The sequence below is a fragment of the Fundulus heteroclitus genome, chromosome 17 (genome assembly GCF_011125445.2).
Source record: "Fundulus heteroclitus isolate FHET01 chromosome 17, MU-UCD_Fhet_4.1, whole genome shotgun sequence".
NCBI lineage: Eukaryota > Metazoa > Chordata > Actinopteri > Cyprinodontiformes > Fundulidae > Fundulus > Fundulus heteroclitus.
In genome coordinates this window covers 18,911,801-18,934,101 of record NC_046377.1, presented here as the reverse complement: position 1 = coordinate 18,934,101, position 22,301 = coordinate 18,911,801, and the positions used below count along the sequence as shown (strand labels likewise).

General features: G+C 41.1%; 1 protein-coding gene and 1 long non-coding RNA gene across 2 annotated transcripts; both read left to right on the top strand.

Moving 5' to 3' along the window:
• The first annotated feature begins 12,790 nt into the window (after window positions 1-12,790).
• Window positions 12,791-17,134, top strand: LOC105937608 (tripartite motif-containing protein 35). The gene is made up of 6 exons (XM_012879011.3): window positions 12,791-14,459; window positions 14,579-14,674; window positions 15,883-16,113; window positions 16,202-16,224; window positions 16,312-16,430; window positions 16,513-17,134. The coding sequence occupies exons 1-6, from the start codon at window positions 14,034-14,036 to the stop codon at window positions 17,055-17,057; spliced, it is 1,440 nt and encodes a 479-aa protein (XP_012734465.2). The 5' UTR covers window positions 12,791-14,033; the 3' UTR covers window positions 17,058-17,134.
• A 3,990-nt stretch (window positions 17,135-21,124) lies between these two features.
• Window positions 21,125-22,301, top strand: LOC118566626. The gene is made up of 2 exons (XR_004933165.1): window positions 21,125-21,372; window positions 21,467-22,301. It is a non-coding gene; the product is annotated as an uncharacterized LOC118566626 (long non-coding RNA).

Genomic DNA, 22,301 nt, shown 5'->3' with positions numbered 1-22,301 from the left:
CAAAAAAAAAACAACAACAAACAAACAAAAAGTCCCAGATCATGACAGACGTGTTCTTGCTCCGACGTTTTCGATATCATTGAAGCAACAAAATCCATACAACTGTACAATCTCTGTTTTTATGTTCCTTCCATATTCAAACGTAGCAGGGAGAGAAACAAGTTATCCCGCGTATTGCTAATAAAAGGTAGTACCAACCTTTGAGCCGATTTTAACATAACACTTGTCCAAGGAAGGTGCAGAACATTTGTTAATGAATAATTCTGCATTAGATTTACATTATAAAATCACACATTTTCCTTTGTTTCCCCCACCTGTGCATTTCAAAATCAAATGCTTTGTATGCACTGTGTCTGAGCAGATCGGACAATGATATATATGTCACGTGTAAAACTTGGAGCACCACATTCAGCCATAATCAATAACACAGCTGCACTGTAATTGCCCAGTTGAGGTGAAAAGCGCAACCCGACACTCAGCAAGTCGTGACCTATGTCGAGACTATGCTGTCGTCGAGCAGGGAACACCAACACATTGATTATCCTTGCCCGCTGATCACACCTTGCTGTTTCGTCAAAATGAAAAGGCCTGAATGAATACAGTGACAAATATCTCCTTTGTCCGTGGATCGATGGGCAATTACAGTCCCTGCTGTGATTTAAGCACCTCTCACCAGATGGGAAGTACGCTCGTTGCTGTGAGAGTCATAAATAGATATTATAGGCTGCATTAGACGTATAATATTAATGCAGTGAAAGCTTCTGTTCGAAGCATTATCTGTCTCATCTGCCTTTAGAAAGATGCAAAATAAAGGATTTGGGGAAAAAAAGATTTTGTCCTAAAAAAAAATATATTGTTTTTTTTTTGTATTTTCAGAAAGCAGATGTAATGCAGAATAGAGGAGCCTTCTTCAACTAGATATGACATTCATTAGACTTACCCGGTCACATTGTTAATAATCTTTGAAAAGAAGACCAAAAAACAACACAAAAAAAACCAGAAGGACCTCAACAAAGACTTCAAACGCGGCATTGTTCCGCCTCGCCCACGATAAACCTGTGATTTTTCAAGTCGAGTACGCGGGCAAGCCTCAGGATAGTCTCATTATGCAATTCCCATCATCAAATGCTCTCAGTCAGGGCTTCTCTTCAAGCGTTACTGTTTCTCCTTGCCTTGAAAGAAAGTGCAATAGAAAAAAAGTCTTATCAGTTCCTTCGCTTGCCCTACAATCCACAGTTTTCTAGACCACTTTTTTTCACCACTTTCATAAGCATATTAAAAGATGTCAAGACATAAAAATCATTATCCCTTGTAGTCTGACATTTAAAGACAGCCACTTCTCTGAGTCAGCCAAGGACACAGTCTTCTTTTTGTAGAAATGTCAGGCTAATAAGGCACAAAGAGACACTGTAATCCAATTTAGCGCTCGTCTTTAAGCAAAGGACGCGATCAATACGTTCAGGACACTCGTATCGCAGCAACATGTCCGTGCTTCTTGTTTTATGTCTTCAAATGTTTTCTGTGAACTTCCTTGAATTGAACTGGGTTGGCTGTTGGAGAAAATGTTGCCTTATTTGTATAATCACACCCATAATAAAAACAGTTGATTTAAACATGTATGTTAGATGTGTATGATGATGTTGTTGTGTTTTGGTTTACCGGTTTTAAACATTGAAGTAGGTGAGGATGTGTTTTCTGATCACTGTCCTACTGTGTTTGAAACCCTTTTTTTTCCCGTTTGTGATGTTGAACGGTTGATTCCGAAACGTCATCGTGTTTTAAATATATCTACGGCTACTGCTGCTTTTAATGAGGTATTAGAGTCTCCTTCTGGACTTACTACTGAAGAGATCACCTCTAATTTTTATCAAAAGTATCAAATGGTTCTTGATGTGGTTGCTCCCTTTAAGACTGTGAGACATAAACCAAAGTCTGAACCCTGGTTAAATGATACTACTCGCTCCGCCAGACAAGAGTGTAGGAAAGCTGAACGGAAATGAAAAAAGATAAATTACAAGTGTCTCTTGTTATGTTAAGACATAGTTTGTGGAGGTATCAAAACATTGTTAAGGCCAAAAAAGCCAAATCTTTGTAATTACAAATAATTGTGAATAATTATCACAATCCACAGGTTCTTTTTTCCACCAATCACTCTGTTCTAAATACTCCTCCATCTTTATGTCTTGAGAACTCCTTTGAGACTTGTGAAAAGTTCCAACAGCTTTTTATCAATAAAATATATAGATTACTAATTCCTCGGCCTCCACATGAACCTTTCACCTTTATTGCAAGTTCTCCCGTCTTTCAACGGTTCAAACTTGTTTGCTTTAATCAGTTGGAGAAAATAGTTAATTAAATGAAGACTTCTTCCTGTCCTCATGATTTTATTCCAACTCCCTTTTTAAACAACGTTTTAAAGTCTGTTTGGTCTGATATTTTAGAGAATTACTAATGGCGGTCTCACCTCGGGTTTTGTTCCGGTTTGTTTTAAACATGCAGTTGTGCAACCGTTGCTGAAGAAACCCAGTCTTGATTCTTTTGTTCTTTCAAACTTTAGGCCTATCTCAAAGCTTCCTTTTCTATCAAATATTTTAGAAAGCATGGTTTTTATTGAGCTGAGTCTTTTTTAAATGAGCACAGCATCCTTGAAAAAAGTCAATCAGGTTTTAAAACCCATCATAGCACTGAAACTGCAATTTGTATTTCTTTAATGATGTTTTTATTAGCTACAGATGCAGTAGACTCAGTTATTCTCCTCCTTTTAGATCTGACAGCCGCCTTTGATACCGTTGACCACAGCATCTCGCCTTGATCTATGTATCAAAAGATCTGCACTGGACTGGTTCAGGTCTTATTTGTCAGATAGTTTTTCTGTAAGAATCGGAGAATCTGCTTCCCCCTCAGCTCCTATTACCCATGGAGTTCCTCAAGGAACCATTCTTGGAATTTTTTTTTTTTCCATCTACATGCTGCTTTTAGGTTACATTTTTAGAAAATTCTATATTTCATTTCACTCATATGCAGATGACACTCAGATTTATTTTCAGTTTACCAAGTATCATTTTACCAAGTATCTGTGACTTTCAACCCTGGTCCTTAGGATCTATTCTCCTACATGTTTTCGATGTGTCTGCGTCCACCACATCTGAATTAAATGATTGCATTACCTCCTAAACAGCTTTCAAGGCCTGCAGAGGCCTCTTCAAGGACCAGGTTTGAAAACCAATGACCTGCATGGTACTACATGGAAATTACTATACTGTAGTATATATTGTATAGTATATTTTTTTAATGAAATTTACTAGTTTGCTTAGTTTCCAGGACACTCATGGAACTTGTTTACTTTCCTGAAACTTACTAGATAGACTTTCAAGCACTGGACTACTATACTTGGTAACTTTCAACAGGGTGCTTGCCAGGTACATTGAAGGAAGTCACCAGGTATGCTCCAGAGATACCAGAGACTTACCAAGTCATTTCCAAAACTTTCCTGGAACTTTCACAGAACTTACCAGATACGTTAATCGATCTTTCATAGAACAACTAGCAAGTTGGAGAGTTGAAACCATCATCTGCACCGTGTGTACAGCAATAGCAAAATGAAACCTGTTCTTTGTCTAGCCTTGTTTATCACGATTTAAGTTTTAACTTTTTAATTACAGCTATGTTTGTGAGCAAGTTTAAGAAAGTAGCTTTTCTTCTATTTATCCCGCAAACTATGATAATCAACAACATTAAGGCTCCCACATACATGACCGGACACAGTGCGGTAAATGTAGGGAGTGGCTACAAGAAATATAGGCAATAGGTACACTTGACTATGAAGGGTAAAACGTCCCTGTAGCTCACATTTTGTACACAGTATGCCCGAATATGTGGGAACCTTTATGTTAACGGCATGTTTCCTTGTCTTTCCCCTTTTTGAAGAGTGACAAAGCGAAACGGTACTCTACTCCACGTTTGTATCTTAGGAAAACAGGAAGTCATGGATTACTAATGAAAAGTACTTGCAACAAAAATGTGAAGCAAATATTACAATGCTTCATCAATTCCAACATTTATCTTACAGAAAATATAATAGTTCTTTTTGGTATAAGTTTCTATCAATGCACTAAAAAATCTAAGCAATTTATACATCAGTAAATATGGAAGATTTTGTATCTATTCAGTTTTAGGAAAATGTAGCATATTGTAGCATAAGACATGTAGCATGTTACAAACGAAAAGCCAAACTGAAGCAGATGGGTGAAAAGTCTTGTAATCCCATATAAAAAGGCAGATTTTCTACTAAGCTCTCACTGCAATCAAAGATGATTTCAGCTGCAAACAAAGGGTTGCTGGGATGGAGTCGTGAAACGCGAGTAGGTGGGATCTGATGACAGATGAGATGTGGGTGGTGGAGCTGCTGCTGGCTGCTGTGGCTTTAATGGCAGGGCAGTGAGTTGGTATTACTTCTCTGCCAGGTCGGTGTTGTACTGTAATAAGAATCTTTACAGTGCTGCTGACTGCCCAGATTACAGGATTACTGCTGTCATGGACTGTTTGACACCTTTAAGTCACGGGGGAAAGCTCCAATCCTATTTCTGGCAATGGAGATTTATATTAGTCAAATCCTCCCTGCAGCTGAGATAAGATATATAAATATAATCTCACAGACGAGACACTGGCGGAAATCCTTCTGATGTGTGTCGCTCCAGGAATGCTAATTAATCCTGAAGACTCTAAATGCCCTATCGGGCAGCGCCGCACGGATAAAGGGACCAAAACAGATGTTTCTGATTTATCTACGTTAGCAAGCAACCTCAGAAGTCAATATGGGACTTTAAAGAGCTCTCTGTCCTCTCTCCATGTGTATTTCATTACCATTAGGTCACTTATTGACCCATTGATGTGCATCACATGCTCTTCAGTACGTTGCCATGTGCCTTGATTTCTCCCCAGCAGGAACACATACCGACATGCGAGCACATATGTTCACTCATAAAAGACTACGAGGGGTCAACGGTGGGAGTGTGGCCTCCAGCCAGCAATCCATATCTTATATTTACCCAGTATGGCACCATCCAGAGATGAGTATCCATCCCATAAATGACCTCATAATCATGTGACAGAGCCCCTTTGGGTACGGTGCTTGGAGAGCAAGCTCATCCATCTGAGACCTAAGAAGTCCAGGCTTTCCTGGGAGCAAAGGAGCACTCTGGGCCGTGTCTGGGAGAAGAAAGCAACACGCAGCGTCTGTGTTTTACTTGAGTCCCAAAGGTTTAAGCTGCGGAAAAACACTTGTTCTATTCTAAGTTTGCTTACGCTACATCAGGGGTCTTCGATTCCAGGCTTCAAGGTCCAGTGTCTTGGAACTTTTAGATGTGAACCCCCGGTCCAGCATACCTGAATCAAATGGCTGAATTATCTCCTCTGTATGCCGTCAAGTTCTCCAGAGTCCTGCTAATGAGTTGATTATTTGACACCGCTGTGTTGAAGAAGAGACACACATAAAAGATGCAGGACACCGGACACGGCGGACTAGAGTTGAAGATCCCTGCTCTGCATGAATGTCAGAGGAATTTGCAGATTTAAGTTATGTATTTAAATTGTTGTTTTATTTGAGGGTGGCACGATAATACAAAATAAAACTGGTGATTTTTCGAAGCAAGGGTGCACTGCAAAAAATAACTAAAAATAAGTCAATTTTTTTTTTTTATTAGTGCATTTGTCCTTGATTTGAGCACATAAATAAAATGATCTGCCAATGGAATGAGAATTTTTGACCCCTAAAATAAGATAATTATATATCCTGCACTCTAAATACGATGATGGAGATGAGTTGTTCCTATTTTAAGTGTAAAAATCTCATTCCATTGGCAAATTATCTTATTTACCTGGTCAAATCAAGGAAAAATACACTCATTTAAAGAAGATTTAGTTTTGTTTTTGCAGTGTGGGGTGTGCAATTTTTATTTTATTTTTTTCCAAAATACACAAGCACCAAATTAGACATAAAGCTCAAAATGATGCATTATGCAATCAATTTATGGTAGAGTTCATTCAGGTCGGTTCATTTTCTGTCATGCAGCCGTCTTTTGAGCAGAGCCCATTCCAGATGGGCACTGCTCAAAAGCCTTAAATGTTGGCCCGTTTTGCCCACTCCAAAAACCAGTCTGGATTGGTGTTCAGGATCATTGTCCCGCTGGAAAACCCAGTTTTAGCCATTTAGCTTCTAACTGGAAATGAAGTTGAACAGTTTTAGAAAATCCACACCCACTTTGTGTGCTGCACGAGCACCGCAGCCCCTGGAACGGACCATCAGCGTGATGTTACTACCGCCATGCTCCAGAATGGGCACAGGTGATACCAACTGTGGCTGCAAACCAACTAATTTAAATAAACTCTCTAATTCTGCCCAGAAGAGAGGTCACATATCGAGCCCGAATTGTGCCAATTGCTTGTTGATGCTACTAAAGGCGTGCATCGTGTGCTGCATCGTGTCCTGCATCGTGTCCTGCAGCTTTGCTCTAAAAAAAATAGTGTAATTTTAGTAAGTTAGTGGGGATATTTGAGCCTGTTTGTTTCATTAATGAATAAATTCAAACATGTCCACCCAAGTCCTAAAACGTTGTGTAGCAGAATGATTCCAACCAAATGTGTCACCCACAGCCCCAGAGCACGGGACAAAAGGGCCTCTGATGTGTGTGTACATTTCTGACCTGTGCTATGACATGCTGAGAGCTTTTAAAAGGCCAACTGTTGCCCCCCCCCCACACCTGTTTGTGTCCCGCCGTGACTGATTTGTCCCATCAGTGTGGACAAATGTTGCCCGAACTCAGTCCAATGACCCTTGCGGACATAATCGGCACGCCTTGTTGGGTTCAGAATGTGCCAAATGTGAAAGTCTACAGCCGGGTAGGGTTCGTCTGAAAGGATCCGCCGTGCTTCACCAATTCAAGGTGGCATAAAATGCTGAGAACAATGCAAAGAGACCCAAACGGATAGATAAACAAACAACGAAGATTCGGGTCCTCCTCAGCGCCAGAGTCATCCGGCTAAAAAACATAATTGTCATCACTTTGCTTCGCTGAGTTGGAGTTAAGGAGGAAGCCAGGAGGGGGAAATGGGTTAGCAAACAGATCCAGAGAGCAGCTGTGTTGCGGTGCCTTGCTTCTGTCCCTGATAGGCTGGGCTTATCGGATTGATGTCACTCCTAAACATTTCAGCGGGCTTGGCCATTGTGTGCAGGTGTGTGTGTGTGTTTGTTAGCGGCGTGGGCACGACGTGACGGAGGGTTTTCCTGCGAAATCTGGAGGGCTTGGCGACCTTCCAGAGACTCAAGGAGGCTTCTGAGCCCCCCTGCAGGTTTCCAGCAGCCTCTCTGAAAAGATCAAATTTACCTCCAATTCAGTACACATTTGTGTTTGTGGAAATGTCAGGGTATTTCTGTGCGGATTTCTCCCCGCGAACCTTCATGTGTGGGTGTGTGTGTGTGTGAGCGACATGCAAAGTGTGTCTTTTCAGGCTCCCACATGCCTCCGAATAGATGCTGAAAATAGCTCGGAGAAAAAAAAGGGCCTAAACTCCCTTAGATTTTTGTTTTCCCCCTTTCTAACTCCATTGCACATGCCTGGCAGTGTCTGTGTGAGCTTTAACTAAGGGGGGGGAAATCCATGTGAGCAAACACACACATACACACACACACACACAGGGCCAGAAACAGTACCTGGTCTCCAAGATGGGCTCGCAAGCTTTTGTGAAATTGTGCATTTAATCCGATTTGTACTGAGAACTCAATTCGAGTGTGAAAGCGGAGACAAAATGAAAGCCTCCTCTGATGGAATGGATGTGCGGCGATGGAGCTCGCTGCTCATGAGTCATGATGTGAAGAGCATGTAAATAACACAGATCTGTGTCGAATTCTAATCGTAGAGGATCAAAAATGGAAAAACGGCAAAACCCATAATTCTCTTCTTACCTCTTCGCTCTCCTCGCTCGGGCGGCAGATAAAGTTGTGACTAAAATCTGAGATTAATCTTCGGACGTCTTCCTCACACTCAGAGCTGGCTCAGCTGGCTTAAACTGCTTGTGCTGCGGCGTTTTCAGTGTTCCGAGAAAGGTAAATGTCAACCAAAATAGGTTTCTTACTGTGAGCAGAGGACCACGAGACAGATTGAAACAATAAGCAACAGCCCAGGCTGGTGTTAAAGTTGTTCTCTAATGTATCTACATTTTTGTTTTCCTTACTTCGGTCTTTGCCCCGTTGTTATCCTAAATGTCATCTGCTTGAGAGCTGTTGGCCTTAAAGTGGAAGTTGGTTTTTGAGGCAACGCTGTTCTTTCCTGCAGATTCCGAAACACTTTTTTTTTTTACCCTGATATACTTGTGATGGTGATGTTATGCATAATGGGAAAGAGGTTTTTCCATAATAGCCTATATTTATGGTCAGGTCAGGGGCCCTGTACATAACACTGAGTTAATTTCGTATAATAATATGTGCTGGAACAGAAACCATAAGTGGCTGGTCCCTTGGGCCCATTTGATTTTTTTACCTTAACATTTTTATTTTAACAATCATTTAAAATGGATGTGTTTCACTTTTAGCTTCAGCCGCATTGAGTTTTCAGGGGTCTGCAACCTGCAGTTCCAGAGCCACAAGTGGCTCTTTGGCTCGGTGGCTCCCTTCATATATTAAACTATTACATTTTGACCTGTTTTTCCTTCTTTAATTATTTTGTTCTGTGCTCCAATGAAGAAAAAAGAAAGAAACACTGTCCCCATCCAGGCCCCCCTTGGTAAATTTGGTCTAGAACCACCGCTGTCTATATTAGTGAACTTGAAAGTCAGAAAATGGGTTACACCAAGATTATTCGTGTTGATTAGCCCAAACGCAGCAACATTTATGTACACGTAAAGTTCTTAACAGGAGGACATCAACTGAAAGTGATGAACCCAATTAACCAATCAGAAGCAAAGCGGCTGCACCTGAACAGAGGGGCAAACAGTTTGGCTTACTGGAGCAGACAAATAAAATAATCTGGGCAAGGTGATGAAATGGTCAGTCAAAATATGTCTTTAGTTACCAGACATAATGAAGAAATAGGTTTAATGGTGGTTTTAGAACGCCATAAAGCTGGCTTAAGTTGATTGTGTTGCTTTATATTAGCTGGTTAGAGACAACGGGTTGTCTGGCGCCCCCAAGAGGCCAATGAAGGAATTGACCGCTTCTTTGTGAAAATGAGACAGAAAAAAGGAAATAACTTTTGATTTTAAAATGTGCTTTTTTTCGAGCTGCAGTCTTTATTGCTTATTTAGAGATGAGAAATGAGGATATTAGCGGCTGTGCTTGAGTGTCTCCCCCTTGTGGACACTCAGGCAGGTCTGGCAGAGGTTGTCCGTCTTGTTTGTTTTCCTGCCTGTCCTCATTAGATGCTGAAAGATTGACACGGTCACATCCCCTCCTTTCTTCTCCTCTCCTGTTCACCCTCTCCCCGGCAGGGTGCGGGCAATAATGAATCCCTATTAGCGCGGGTCAAACCAGCTGACATCCAATTTACGGGCCAGAAGAGGCCTGACAGCCAGGTGGATGCGCGCCTTTACGCGCTTCATTCTGAGGTGACGCGCATGCATTTTCAAAGCAGGTTCAGCTAAGAGGGGAAGATCGCATCTCTCCACACCTACCTTCACCTGGAGCTGTTAAGAAGTCGTCTGCATAAATCCTGCCCATAATAACTTCAGCAACAATACACTCGCCCGGCTGGCTGAAGCTTTTGCCTCAAGTGGGGACATTCTGACACCTAGTGGTCATCAATGGTTACAACACAGTCCCAGTGGCACCAGAATTTACGCACTTGAAGAAGTATTCATAGCCATTACGTATATATATTTTTTTCTAATTTGGTCATCAATAATATATTTTAGTGAGATTGTGTATGATAGATCCACACAAAGTAGAGCTGAAAGCAGAAAGTCTTTTAGACTAAGTCTCCCACAGCTTCTTTGCCAGGCAGAGCTATCAAACTCAGCTCAGATTAGATGGAGAGTGTTTGAAAATGGAAATTGTCAACTCTTGACACAGTTTCTTAACTGAATGTAGGTCTTGACTTTTACTGGGTCATTTTAAACCAGTCTTAGGGTGTTGTTTTGTGCAGCATTTAACAAGTTTCCTACTTGGACTGCTCTGTGTTGAGCTCCATTTCCAGGCCTTGCTTTTCATTACCAGCTAAAGGATCAGAATCAGAATCAGAATCAGAAATACTTTAATAATCCTAGGGGGAAATAATTTTCGTTACACGCTCCAGATATACAAAACTATATATATATATATATATATATATATATATATATATATATATATATATATATATATATATATATATATATATACAGATCAAAAAAGTGATAATGATAATGTGCAAAAGAGTGGAAAACAATGAACAAATGTCAATAATTTTGAGTCAGAATTCACGAGGGCAGCCCACTGCCCCTGATGGCATTTGCACACCCACAGCATGTTGCAGCAAAAAGCAGATTTCATTGTTGGGATAGTAAGTTAATGGGGATGTGCAGTGTTTGTTGTTGTTTTGTTGCGACAAAAAGCATGCAGGCCAAAAAATCCTTCATCCTTCCACCTGAGCTTTGTATCTTTGTCACCATGTGCGCCCTGACCATGCCATGGTAGATTAACAGTTGGTGCATGGTCTATCAGCTTTTATAAACTGTGCACCGTGTTCAAATGTAAGATGTTGTTTTATCACGTAATCTTGCTTTAAGATTCTCCATAATTTAATCCTGGACCAATCTGCTCTTTCCCTTAATTACTGTAGGGGAGGTGTGAAAGCAAATGATTTTGATGGACTTTTTTTAGGGGTATCAGAGCTAATAGGGTCTGAATTCAGGTGTATGCCACACATTTTTGATCTTTAATCCTAAAGAAATTATAGCTATTCATTAGTTTTTTTTCCGCTTTACACATAAAAACCTTATAAAACCCAATTACATTTTGACAGTAATGTGACAAAAAGTTTTAACGCTGTTTACACTAACCATCTCCAAGCGTGTATGTAATGTGCAGTTAAAAAAATGCACTGAGAACTTTTGTCATTCCCATGTGATAATGCAAATAGGCTTGTAAAGACATCACAGCGTGCTTGTCACCTCTAAATCTTAAAATAAAAAACAATTAAGTTGCCAGTTTTAGTGGCCAGCTGACGCTAAGCTCAGTCTGTCTAAAAATAAATAAAAAAATAAATAAATAAAAGAGTCACACTTGGAGGGAGAAGAAGAGGAAGCAGAACATCTGCGGCAAAAATCAAACTCTCCTTTACGGTGACAAACGAGCCATCTGCGCCGCTTGTTTCGTGTCCAAAAGGACTTCATAAAAGATTTCAAACATTTGCCGTCGTCTCCGACAAGGCCCAGTTAGGAGATCCTCAGACAAGCTGAATGTGAAGTAGGATTTTACTTTTGCCGTAAATAGTTCCCCATCAGAGACGTGTTTAAAGGAGACTGCAAGTGTTGGATCTATTTGGTGAAATCTCATCTGCATGTTTTGACCTGAATTTCACATGAAAGGTAAAAAAAAAAAAAATCATTTTAAATGAATGCCAAGTTCTGCCTTTCGTTTGCAAGGCCTGGTTACAGGTTTGGCAAACTTCAAAATACAAAAACCTCCCTGTCACATCATTGTTATGCTTTGAACGTCTTTATGATGAGATGCCAGAGATGGTGTCAGATAAGCAAATAAGAAGCAAATATACAAGGTGTGGAGACTAAAGCTGCACATGATATTTCATGAGGCATAATAGAAATTTTATTTCATAAAAAAAGACTACATTACAAATATTTTATTTTATTTCAGGGAAATACAATCTAGCAGTTAGACTGTGGTGTTTACCACCAGAATCTCATCCCAGACCATGCCTTATCTCCATCTCCTCTATTTTCTGCTCCAACAAGCTTTTATCCTGCAAAACAATCACTTCCATTCATAACTTATTCATGTTTCCAAGTCATGCAAGGTCTTGGTTACAGTAAACAGTGACATGTAGTCATCGCTGTGCGGACACTGGCCTCCAGCAGCTTTCTTGAACACTTGGAATGTGGTCGCTCTGGATTTGTTGAATCAAACACGATACAGGGGGAAAAAAAATATGAAATATCAGTATTTCCTATAGGCTGTATATGTTTTTCTCAGCTCAGGTACGTCCTAAAACTTATCCTGGCAGACCTTATGTAAAAACCTGCACCTCTGAACACCCAAACCGGCTCTTGGTGGATTTCAGCAAATGTTTGCACACGTTTCATTGTAAGAGCGTCCTCTGGAACTCAAGTGATTGTGGGGCTCCCTGGTGAGGAGTCAGGGGGGCTAATCAGACGCCAGAGAGGGAAAAGCGGCACAGCAGGTTCGTCGGGCCTCAGCTCAGTGATGATGGCAATCAAAAGGAGTTCCTTCTACTCTTAGTGATGGTAAGAGAACTGGATCTGGACTACCAGTGGAAGTGGGAAGTAAAGCTGAAAACCTTCAGTTGTGAGGTTGTACTGTACATGGACTGCACTTTTTTTTGTAAGAGTCATAAAATTACTACTTTATTCTTGCAATTGTATGAATTCCAGAAAAAGAAAGAGGAAGAGGGTCAGAAGAGGGTCTCCGGTCTCTGGTGCTGTTATTTAGGGGGTCTTGAGGAGTTTGGGGACCGCTGATCTAGAGTGAGGTCGTCACAGTGTGAGAATCTTAGTATTTAGGGGGGAAAAAAACTGTTTCACGGCATATAAAGAAGGAATAAAAAAAAATGATGATGATCTATTCACATTCTTTAAGATTTAACTGCTGATTTATTTCTATACTGGCAATATTTCCAAACAGCTGGATGTAGTGTGGAGCAACAGCTGGAGGAGGGCCTCTGTCCTCCATACAGTCGAAGACAAAAAAAAAAATCAGTAAGATGCATTTTCTGACATTTCATCAAAATGAGTTTAGAAACGGTGTGACAACAAAAATAATTATCTTCAGAGTTGCTCAGCATCTCTTCATGCCAGTAACCGACCCATGCCTTGCTCATAGGTCTCTCTTCTGTCTCCTCGTCAGCTCTGTGGCGAGCCGCCTCTTACGAGCTGACAGCTGGAGTGACGGCATCAGCCTCCGGTAGGACGAGGCTGGTAGGAAAAAATAACCACCATGTTTTCTAGGCTCTTAACTCCATCTTTCATCCATTGAAGCAATCTGATGAAAGCACAGGGGGAAAAATAGAGACTACAACACGATGATACATCTAATGGACGCGGTTTTGACGTGGGTCTCCGGATTCATTTCTCTCATTTCATCGGTGTGAAGTGACGAATTTCGGATTTTATTTTAGTTCGCATCAGAAATCAGATAACGGCTGCTGCACCTCAGACCTTTTGGAACAAATGCACAAGGTTGCACTACGAGGCAGATATGTCTGCAAGGTTTAGAAAGGAAAAAAAGGGGAGAATGGATACAAGAACGAAGAAAAAAAAAAAAAAAGGAAAGAAGGCCCAACATCATGGAATATGTGTAAATTCAGTCCCACAATGTCTCTCAAAATATGCGTGAAGCTCAAACATAACGAATAATGATTAAATTTGACCTTGTAAAGTGCCTTGAGACGACATGTATTGTGAAATAGCGCCATATAAATAAAACTGAATTGAATTCACACATGCTCTATTTTCTTGTCCATGTTTGTGACCATTTCCTTCTACCACACTGAGTAGCATGTGAGAAGCTAGTAAAGGGTTAAGCGGCCTGCTCTCCAGCTGACTCCACCTTCTGGGGTGACTCAGCACAACAGGAAGCAGGAAGTGCTCACAGTAAGCCCTACATCTGTCAGCTGTCTGCTTTAGCCGGCTGTTTGTGGAGTTTCGCTGGTTCTGAAAGATCTCCCGCCTCCTGGTTGAGCTTCGTCTCTTCTCCCTGCTGACACCCACCCCGTCCGCCCGCGCTGCCTCTCTGTCTCCTCTCTTCCGTCAGCTGTTGCCCCTTTGCTCCACTTCCCCCTTTTCGCAGGAAGCAGCAGTGTGGAGTCAGCATGGCAGGCAGGCTGTCTCTGCCTGAGGAGGACCTGACCTGCCCCATCTGCTGCACCATCTTCAGGGAGCCGGTGGTGCTCAAGTGCACCCACAGCTTCTGCGCGGCCTGCCTGCAACAGTACTGGGCCGCCAAGGGACGGAGACGGGACTGCCCCATGTGCAGGGCCCAGAGCGTGGACGAGCCCGTGCCCAGCCTGACCCTGAGGAACCTGTGCGAGTCCTGTGTGCAGGAGGAGAGCCACCGGGCGGAGGAACCGGAGGGGGAGCTGTACTGCGATCCAGGAGAGATGTGCCCCGTTCACAGGGAGAAGCTCAAGCTCTACTGCTTGGTGGACAAAGAGCCCATATGTGTGGTCTGCCACACCTCCAGGAAACACAAGCAGCATGACTGCTGTCCTGTCAGCGAGGCGGTCCTGGACGCGAAGGTACACGCCGGCTTCAGGTTCCCGCGAGAAGAACGCGTTCTCCCTCCCAGCTTTTGGTCTGCCGGTGCTCCTTGTGTGCGAGGGTCCCGTCATCGTTGCTGTTTTCGTTATTTGTGCAGGAGAAAATGAAGCTGGCCATTAGCTGCCTGCAGGAGAAGAGGGAAGCGTTTGACAGAATGAAGAAAGACTGCGAGGATACTGTGGCACACATCCAGGTGCAGTACGACGTTGTGACATCGCTAAAGTATTCACACCAAGTAATCAGCTGCAGGTCTGTCTGTGGGGGGGTGTCCAGCCTTTAAGCGCCCGTCTCCTGCTATTTTTAGATGCACCCCTGCTCCAACACATTTGAACCAGAGGAACGGCCCATTGCCAGGCGTTTGCCAGACTTGATTACATGATGGTAGTTCGACCATTTCATTCCCGCGTGACGGCGCAGGGATGCATCTAAAAATAGCAGGACTGGAGCTGGTCTACAAACTGACGTTTTATCAGATCCTCTTAGGCAGATTGAACAGGGAACCACACTGATCTTCAAGTCTCGCTGCAGACTCTCTGTTGGATTTAGGTCTAGACTTTGACTGCACCCTTTTTTAAAAAAAAAAACAACAACAATATGCTTGGATCTCAACCAGTCTGTGGTGTCTCTGGCTCCATTGTTTAAGGTAGCTGTCCTGCTGGAAGGCAAACCTCTTTTGAGCAGCTTCCAGCAGGTTATCTTCCAAGGTTGCCCTGTTTTTAGCTCCACCCATCCTTTCATCAACCCTGACCTGCTTTCCTGTCCCTGCTAGAGAAAAACATTCCCTCAGCATGATGCTGCCACCACCATGCCTCTCCCTGGGGACGGTCTCTTTAAGATTATGCACATCCTCAGTGTTCCTCCACAGTGTTTTGCATGGAGACCTTTTCTTTGTTCCTGACCAGAGCACCTTCCTCCACACGTTTGACGTACCACTTAGCTTTTGATAAACTAGCAGTGTACCACTCGTGGCTTACTCCTTGCCACTCTTCCTCAAAAGGTCAGATTTCAAACATTCAGGAATAATGTTTCTCCCATCAATAAGATCTCCATCCTGAGCTGTGGATCTCTAAAGGTCCTCCAGAGTCACCAAGGGTATCTTGGTGACTCCTCTAAGGTTTGCTTTCCACTCATTAGGTGACTTCTGATAAAAAAAAGAAAAGAAAATCACTGGATTTAAAAGGTACCAGGTTGAAGGGGGTTTTGCATGTAGGCCCACCACACTTACCAGATTCGTATTTAAATCTAAAACCATGTATACTTTTGCCTTTTAGCTTGGTACGTCGAATAAAAGCGCCAAACTACACGGAAGCGTGTGGTTCTTGTGTGAAAAATGTAAAACATCTTTAAGGGGTATAAATCCACCAAAGCAAGGCACGCCACTCAAAGTAATTTGTCCTCCAGGTTCAGGCTCGATTTGTGGAGAGAAGGACCCATGAGGAGTTTGAAAAACTCCACGACTTCCTTCGTGAGGAAGAGGACTCCAGGATGGAGGCGCTGAGGAGGGAGGAGGAGCACAAAGCTGGACAGATGAGGCAGATGATCGAAGAAATCGAGAAAAACATATCGTCTGTGTCTGATACCATCCGAGCTTTGGAGGAGGAGATGGCTCTGGAGGACATCTCTGTCCTGCAGGTAAGCTCATATGCAAGAATGGGTATATGTGCATGCATGGATGCTTATTGGATTCAAATCCTACAATTTTCTTTTTTTTCCCCCCCAGAAATCTAAGAGTACACTTGCAAGGTAAAAAGAAACCTTTTCTGTGTGCAACCTTTTTCGTTCTTTGATGTGCTTCGTTCACATAACGCACAAATTGTTTATTTCTTGCAGGGCAAACGATCCAATTGAAGATCCGGTCATGGCTCCGGGAGCCCTGATAGACGTGGCCAGCTACGTCGGCTCTTTAACATTTCAGGTGTGGGAGAAGATGCAGAAAATGGCCAAATACAGTGAGTTACGCCGTGAATACGCAAGCCTGAGGTGGGATTTCCTCCAGAGCACCGAGGTGACACCCTGCCATGTTCTTTTCAGCGCCGGTCACTCTGGATCCCAACACGGCGGCCCCGTGGCTGCTGCTGTCAGACGACCTGACCGCCGTCCGTGACAGCGACGACAAGCAGAGGCTGCCCAACAACCCGGAGAGGTTCGACCCCGACACGGCTGTCCTGGGCCGGGTCGGCCTGGCGTCGGGCAAGCACGCCTGGGAGGTGAACGTGGGAGACAACACGGCGTGGGTCGTCGGCGTGGCTAAGGAGTCCATCAAACGGAAAGAGAAGGTGTCTTCGGTCCTGAGCAACGGCTACCTGTGCGTGTACTTTTACCACAAGATGTACTTCGCCGGCACCTCTCCCTTGACGCGGCTGAACCTGAAGAGAAATCCGCAGAGGATCCGGGTGCAGCTGGATTGTGACAAGGGCAAGGTGTCGTTCTACGACCCGCACAGCAACGCGCACATTTACACCTTCAAACATGGCCTCACCGAGGCCGTGTTTCCTTACCTGTGGGTGGGCTGTCAGAAATGTCCTCTGACAGTCGAACCAGTGGAGGTTTCCCTGAAGGTTCCTGAGTTTTGTTAAGAATTTAACTTGGATGAAAGTTTTTGTCACTAACTTTTGTTGACCTGTCTTCAGGGCAAATTTACTAAAAAAAAAAAAAAAAAAAAAAATATATATATATATATATATATATATATATATATATATATATATTTATTTATTTATTTCTCTTTCTGGCGATGGTGATAGTGCACATGGATCTGCAAATAAATCCCTTAAATAAATTACTCTTCATTCACCATATGTATGATTGAAATGTAACTATCATGCCAATGTTAGTCGGAGGAGACACATAATCATGTTTGAACAGATCTGTGTAAGCGCCAATCATGCTTTATTTGCAAATGCTAATGATATATATCAATATCAATTAAATTACTCAAATAATGCTTCATTTCCTGTTGTATAAACAGCTGGTGTTGAAGAAAGTTTATATCATACAAAAAGTGTGTTGCACTAAAAAAAAGTGCAAAGTAAGCACACCCTACATCCTAAGCATCATTCCAGCTGTTTATCTGGAACTCTGACTGTTATATAATATTTATTAATATTATATGACTGTTATTAATATTTAAATCTCCAGGGTCTATTCTTCTGCATCCCAGCTACTCCTCAAAAAGACTCCTTATTGTTGGCACTATGGGACTCTTGACTTAACATCTTTGTAATTTTAAGACCATATTTTACCTACAAATAAAACAAAATGTTAGTACAGAAGATTTTTTTTTACCATTTGAATATACTGTATCTTCAAATCTTTTAGAAAAACACTGACAATGTTTGCGACCCTGTTATTTTTTAATTGATTTTACTTAAACTGTTGGTTTTTCATCAACATAACAAAATGATTTAGCATTTTAAGTGCAGATGAGCATTTCAAAAACACCGTTACGAGCTGTAAATATATTATCCTCATAGCAAAACCCTTACAATGCATTTTCGAAAACTTTGTTCCAACTCTACATATACAGAATAGAAAGTTCCCACTGCTGTCAGTATAGTTGTAAGAAAAATAAATACTGCTTTCGGATCAATAATTCAGTTATATTAAAAAAAAAATACAATGTTATTAAAAAGTTTGCCTCCAGCTAATAAAAACACTGCATTTACAATTAGAATATTGCATCAGACCAATAAAAAAAAGCAAATGTTTTCATGCAGAATCGGGACTATAAGGGGAAAAGTAGTCGCATCTATAAAGACATGAGTCTTGGCACTTTGCTAGAGTGGAGCATATGTTTAACATAATGGCAAGATGGTAATTACATCAGCCGTGACCTTTAAAAAAAATAATTGTTCCTGCAAACCTACTGGAAAGGTGTCTGAGTCCATTTCCACATAATTTAAGAGTTGGCGGTGAGAGACAATCCTTACCAATATTCATAATTGTTTTCAACTGAAAAAACATGCAGTATACTTGGCAATTTTCACAGGAATGGACGCTTCAGAAAATTCCCAAAATGCAAAGTCAGCGCGGCCCAAACCAGGTCATGCAACAGTAGATGGATCCCACATCTACAACAGAATGAGGAAGGGGGGGGGGGGTTGTCCCAAGTCAAACTCCAGACCTGAACCTGATTAAAACAATATGGAGGGATCTTAGAGAGCTGTGTGGAAACCAAAGCCTGCAAGCTACAATGAACTTGTGCAACATTATAAAGAAAAGAGGGCCAAAATTCCCCACAATGGTTGGAAGAGACGGTTAATGAAAGCTATCGCTGCTAAATGGCTTCATACGAGTAATTAGGCTGCTTTTTCCCTGTGGATGTTTTTTTTAAGCTTAAATGGAGTCCATTCATGTTTTGGTAAATGGGTGTTCTCACTAGTTAACGGGCAATGAAGAGGAAAATAAAACAAGGGGTTATCAGGTTCTCAGTGTTTTATAATGGAAAACATCTTGTGGTAATTTTTAGGTCAGAAGTTGATGAGTAGAATTGTTTAAATTTGTTTTGACTTCTGTTGAAAAAAACAAGACCATAAAAAAAGAATGAATGATTGACTCTTTTTTCCATCACATAATTCTAACAGTCATATACCATAACTGTATATATATATATATATATATATATATATATATATATATATATATATATATATATATATATATATATATACTTATTTTTATTTCTTTTTTTAAATCGAGTGAAAATCTCTCACCCATGCATGTAAGTGATGACGTCACAACCGCCATGGCATATACTGTTAGCATAGGTAGAGGCTTGGAGGTGTATTTTTAAATCCTTTTTGCCATTAAGTTTGTGTATAATTTCAAATCTAAAATGAAAGTCAAAACATAAAATGCATTTTTCATCCATTTACTAACAAGAAAACAATGTATTTTTGCATTTTAAACCAATAATAAACCCACTACTTGATTGTTTTCCACGTTGTTTTTCATTACAGGTTTGTTACAAGAAAATGTAATGACACAAAAGCTTGCAAAGGAAGCATATTATTATCATTATAATTATTATTACCAAATTTTAATGTCCCAATTAAAGACGAAAAGTCATTTGTCAAACTAGATTGAAAAATATAGTAAAATTCTTTACATTACACACTCCGGGTGGTAAAGTCACGCATTACGCGATAATTTAATGGACCATATTGTGTATTACATTTAATAGGCTACTATTTAAAAAAAAATATTCCAACATGACTAAAATCTGTGTTGTATTGTATCAAATTAATTTGCAATTAACTTTTTTTATATTCCTTTTTTTCCTTTTAAATTGGAGACACAGGTTTTTCATGCCAACCTGATTATAAATCCATGCTGACCTCGACATTATCCTCCTTTTCTCCCAAAGTGTCCAGGCAACTACAGGAAATTTTCAACAGCAAAAAAACAAACGAACAAAAAAATAAAGAAAATGAGCTGTTGTTTTTTTAAACCCAAGTGTCTTCTTATCCAGAGAAGGCACCAGCGGTAAGGCTAACCACCTATTAGCAGGTTTATAACTTAGTTAGTTCCATGTTAGCTTTATTTATGTCTGTACAGCTCAGTACATTTGAAATTCTGTTACAACCTTTGTATTATTAGTTATTTCCAGAGCTCCATTACATTAATTACGAGGTATCTAAAATAAATAAATAAATAAAAAAGTTACTTATATATCTATCCTCCAGCTTTCATTCGCCTGTGTTGCTTTGCTAAATTATTCATCATTTCCCTTCAAACATTTTTCACATGTCACATTATAACCACAGACCTTGATGGTTATAATGTAAGGGAAGGGATTTTACTATGCTATGAAAATTATTTCTGTGCCATCTAAGCATGTAGGCTAGAATGGCGCTCTCATTTCTGTATCATTTTATTTTTTTTTATTTATAGTTTATTTCCCCCAGATACACGGCACATTTAGAGTTAAAAATAATAATTTAATTTGCTCGTAAGGAGTCATGTAACAATTTAGAAAACAATCTAAATTACAAAATAATGTTATTGTATTTATGTTTTGCATGTCAAAAATAGATGGGGGGGCTAATGTCGTCAAAGACATTCTGATCAAAAAGATGCGGTTCAGTTTGATTATTTTCCTTATAATGACAATTCACAACAAAATAGTACACTTCCCAAAACAGAAAAAAAAATTCAATCTTATCATACAGATTGAAAATCAATTACATTCTAACTCTTTAAGGCTTCAAAGAGCAGATGCAATTATTCTTAGATTAATTAAACACAATTAGCATCTATTTATATATTGGGGAATGTCTAATAGTACCCCACCTCTCGCCCATTGACAGCTGGAGATAAGCACCAGCACCCCTCACGACCCCAGCAGGGATAAATGTGATGGATGGATGGATGGATGGATGGAATGTCTAATAATGGGCAACACTAGAATCTATTCTGGGGAATCAGAGAGAAAAGGGGCTTCATACAAAATGCACACATCCCTTTCTGAAATTCTTAGTTGTAACGATGTATCTTGCCATAAATACAGGAAAGGTTTAAGTGTACTTACTCTGTTTGTCTTTGACATGAAATATTGTTTGCTCCAGAAGGCAAAAAAAAAAGAAAAAAATACATCAGTGTTGTTGTTTTTTTTGGATTCCAGGAGCTAAAAAGACAAAACTTAGAAACCGTAACCTCTGCTTGAGGTTTTATGTCTTCATCTCTTCTTGCTTCCAGGACTGGAACCCAGTCAGACGCTGGCCATCCTGACAGCAGCGCTGCTGCTGGAACCAACTTCTGCATAGATGCTCTGCAGGAGCAGGATCCCCGCCTGGTAAACGATCTGGCCGGGACCAGGGCTTAGCAGAGCATCAAGAACCGCTTCCACAGAGACCTGCCAGAGACCAAGATCCAGCAGATCTAGAACATGAGGTTGTGTCTTTTTAACATGTAGCTAACGTTCACTTTAAAACTTCCTGCTAATTTTAACCCTTAACCTTGACCTGGACCTGCGCTGTCATCACAGGCAGAAACAACACATGCACCAAGGGACCTCTGGAGAAACATCTCTTCCACCAAGGAGGCCTCAGAGAGCCTCTGCCTTAACGGCTTTGACCCTCCAGTGGCCGGGATCAACGGACACTCTCACGGGTTTGGCTCCTACTTTGCTACAAACGCATCAATGTGGGGACACCAACACGGAAGCAGGCGAGTCGGAGAGGGTCGGCTACACGTTCCTGGCCAAAGTCCTGGTGGGACGATCTGGCCTGGGAAAAGGTTTCTAGCGCCTACCACCTAATGTTTGTGATACCCGTGTTGACGACGAGTGAAACCCTTAGATGTTTCTAGTGCTGGACAGCTGCTGGTGCCCCCCGTAATGCCCGATCAAATACAAAACAGCTTCGTTCAGAGATCAAACATTCACCACTGACGCAAAGTTCTTCCAAACACAGAACCCGTTTCCATCGCTCTGTTGTTTTCTGTGGCATGAAAATGTTGGGTGTGTTCACATAAAGTAGCGCTGTAGGGCGTTTCAACAATGACGGTGACAATAAACGTCTTTGGACACTTGATTTGTTTTCACAATGCCTTTATTTTTTTTTTAAAAGACTGTACATCCGAAGAAGTGAGCACTTTTCAGTTTTCTTTTCGACTTGGTCAGAATCCGATTGAAATGTTTATGAAAGTAGAAATTCAGTCAAGAAGTTCAGTTTCAGCACATAATTAATTACACAACAGGAAATGAGCAACTGTTATGTTTTCGCTGGTTTCTAATAAAGCTTCGTATCTGTCTGTGTTTCTCAAACATTTCAGGCTGGAAAGTGTTTCACAAAAACTCCCTTTGCAGAAAAAAAAAAAAA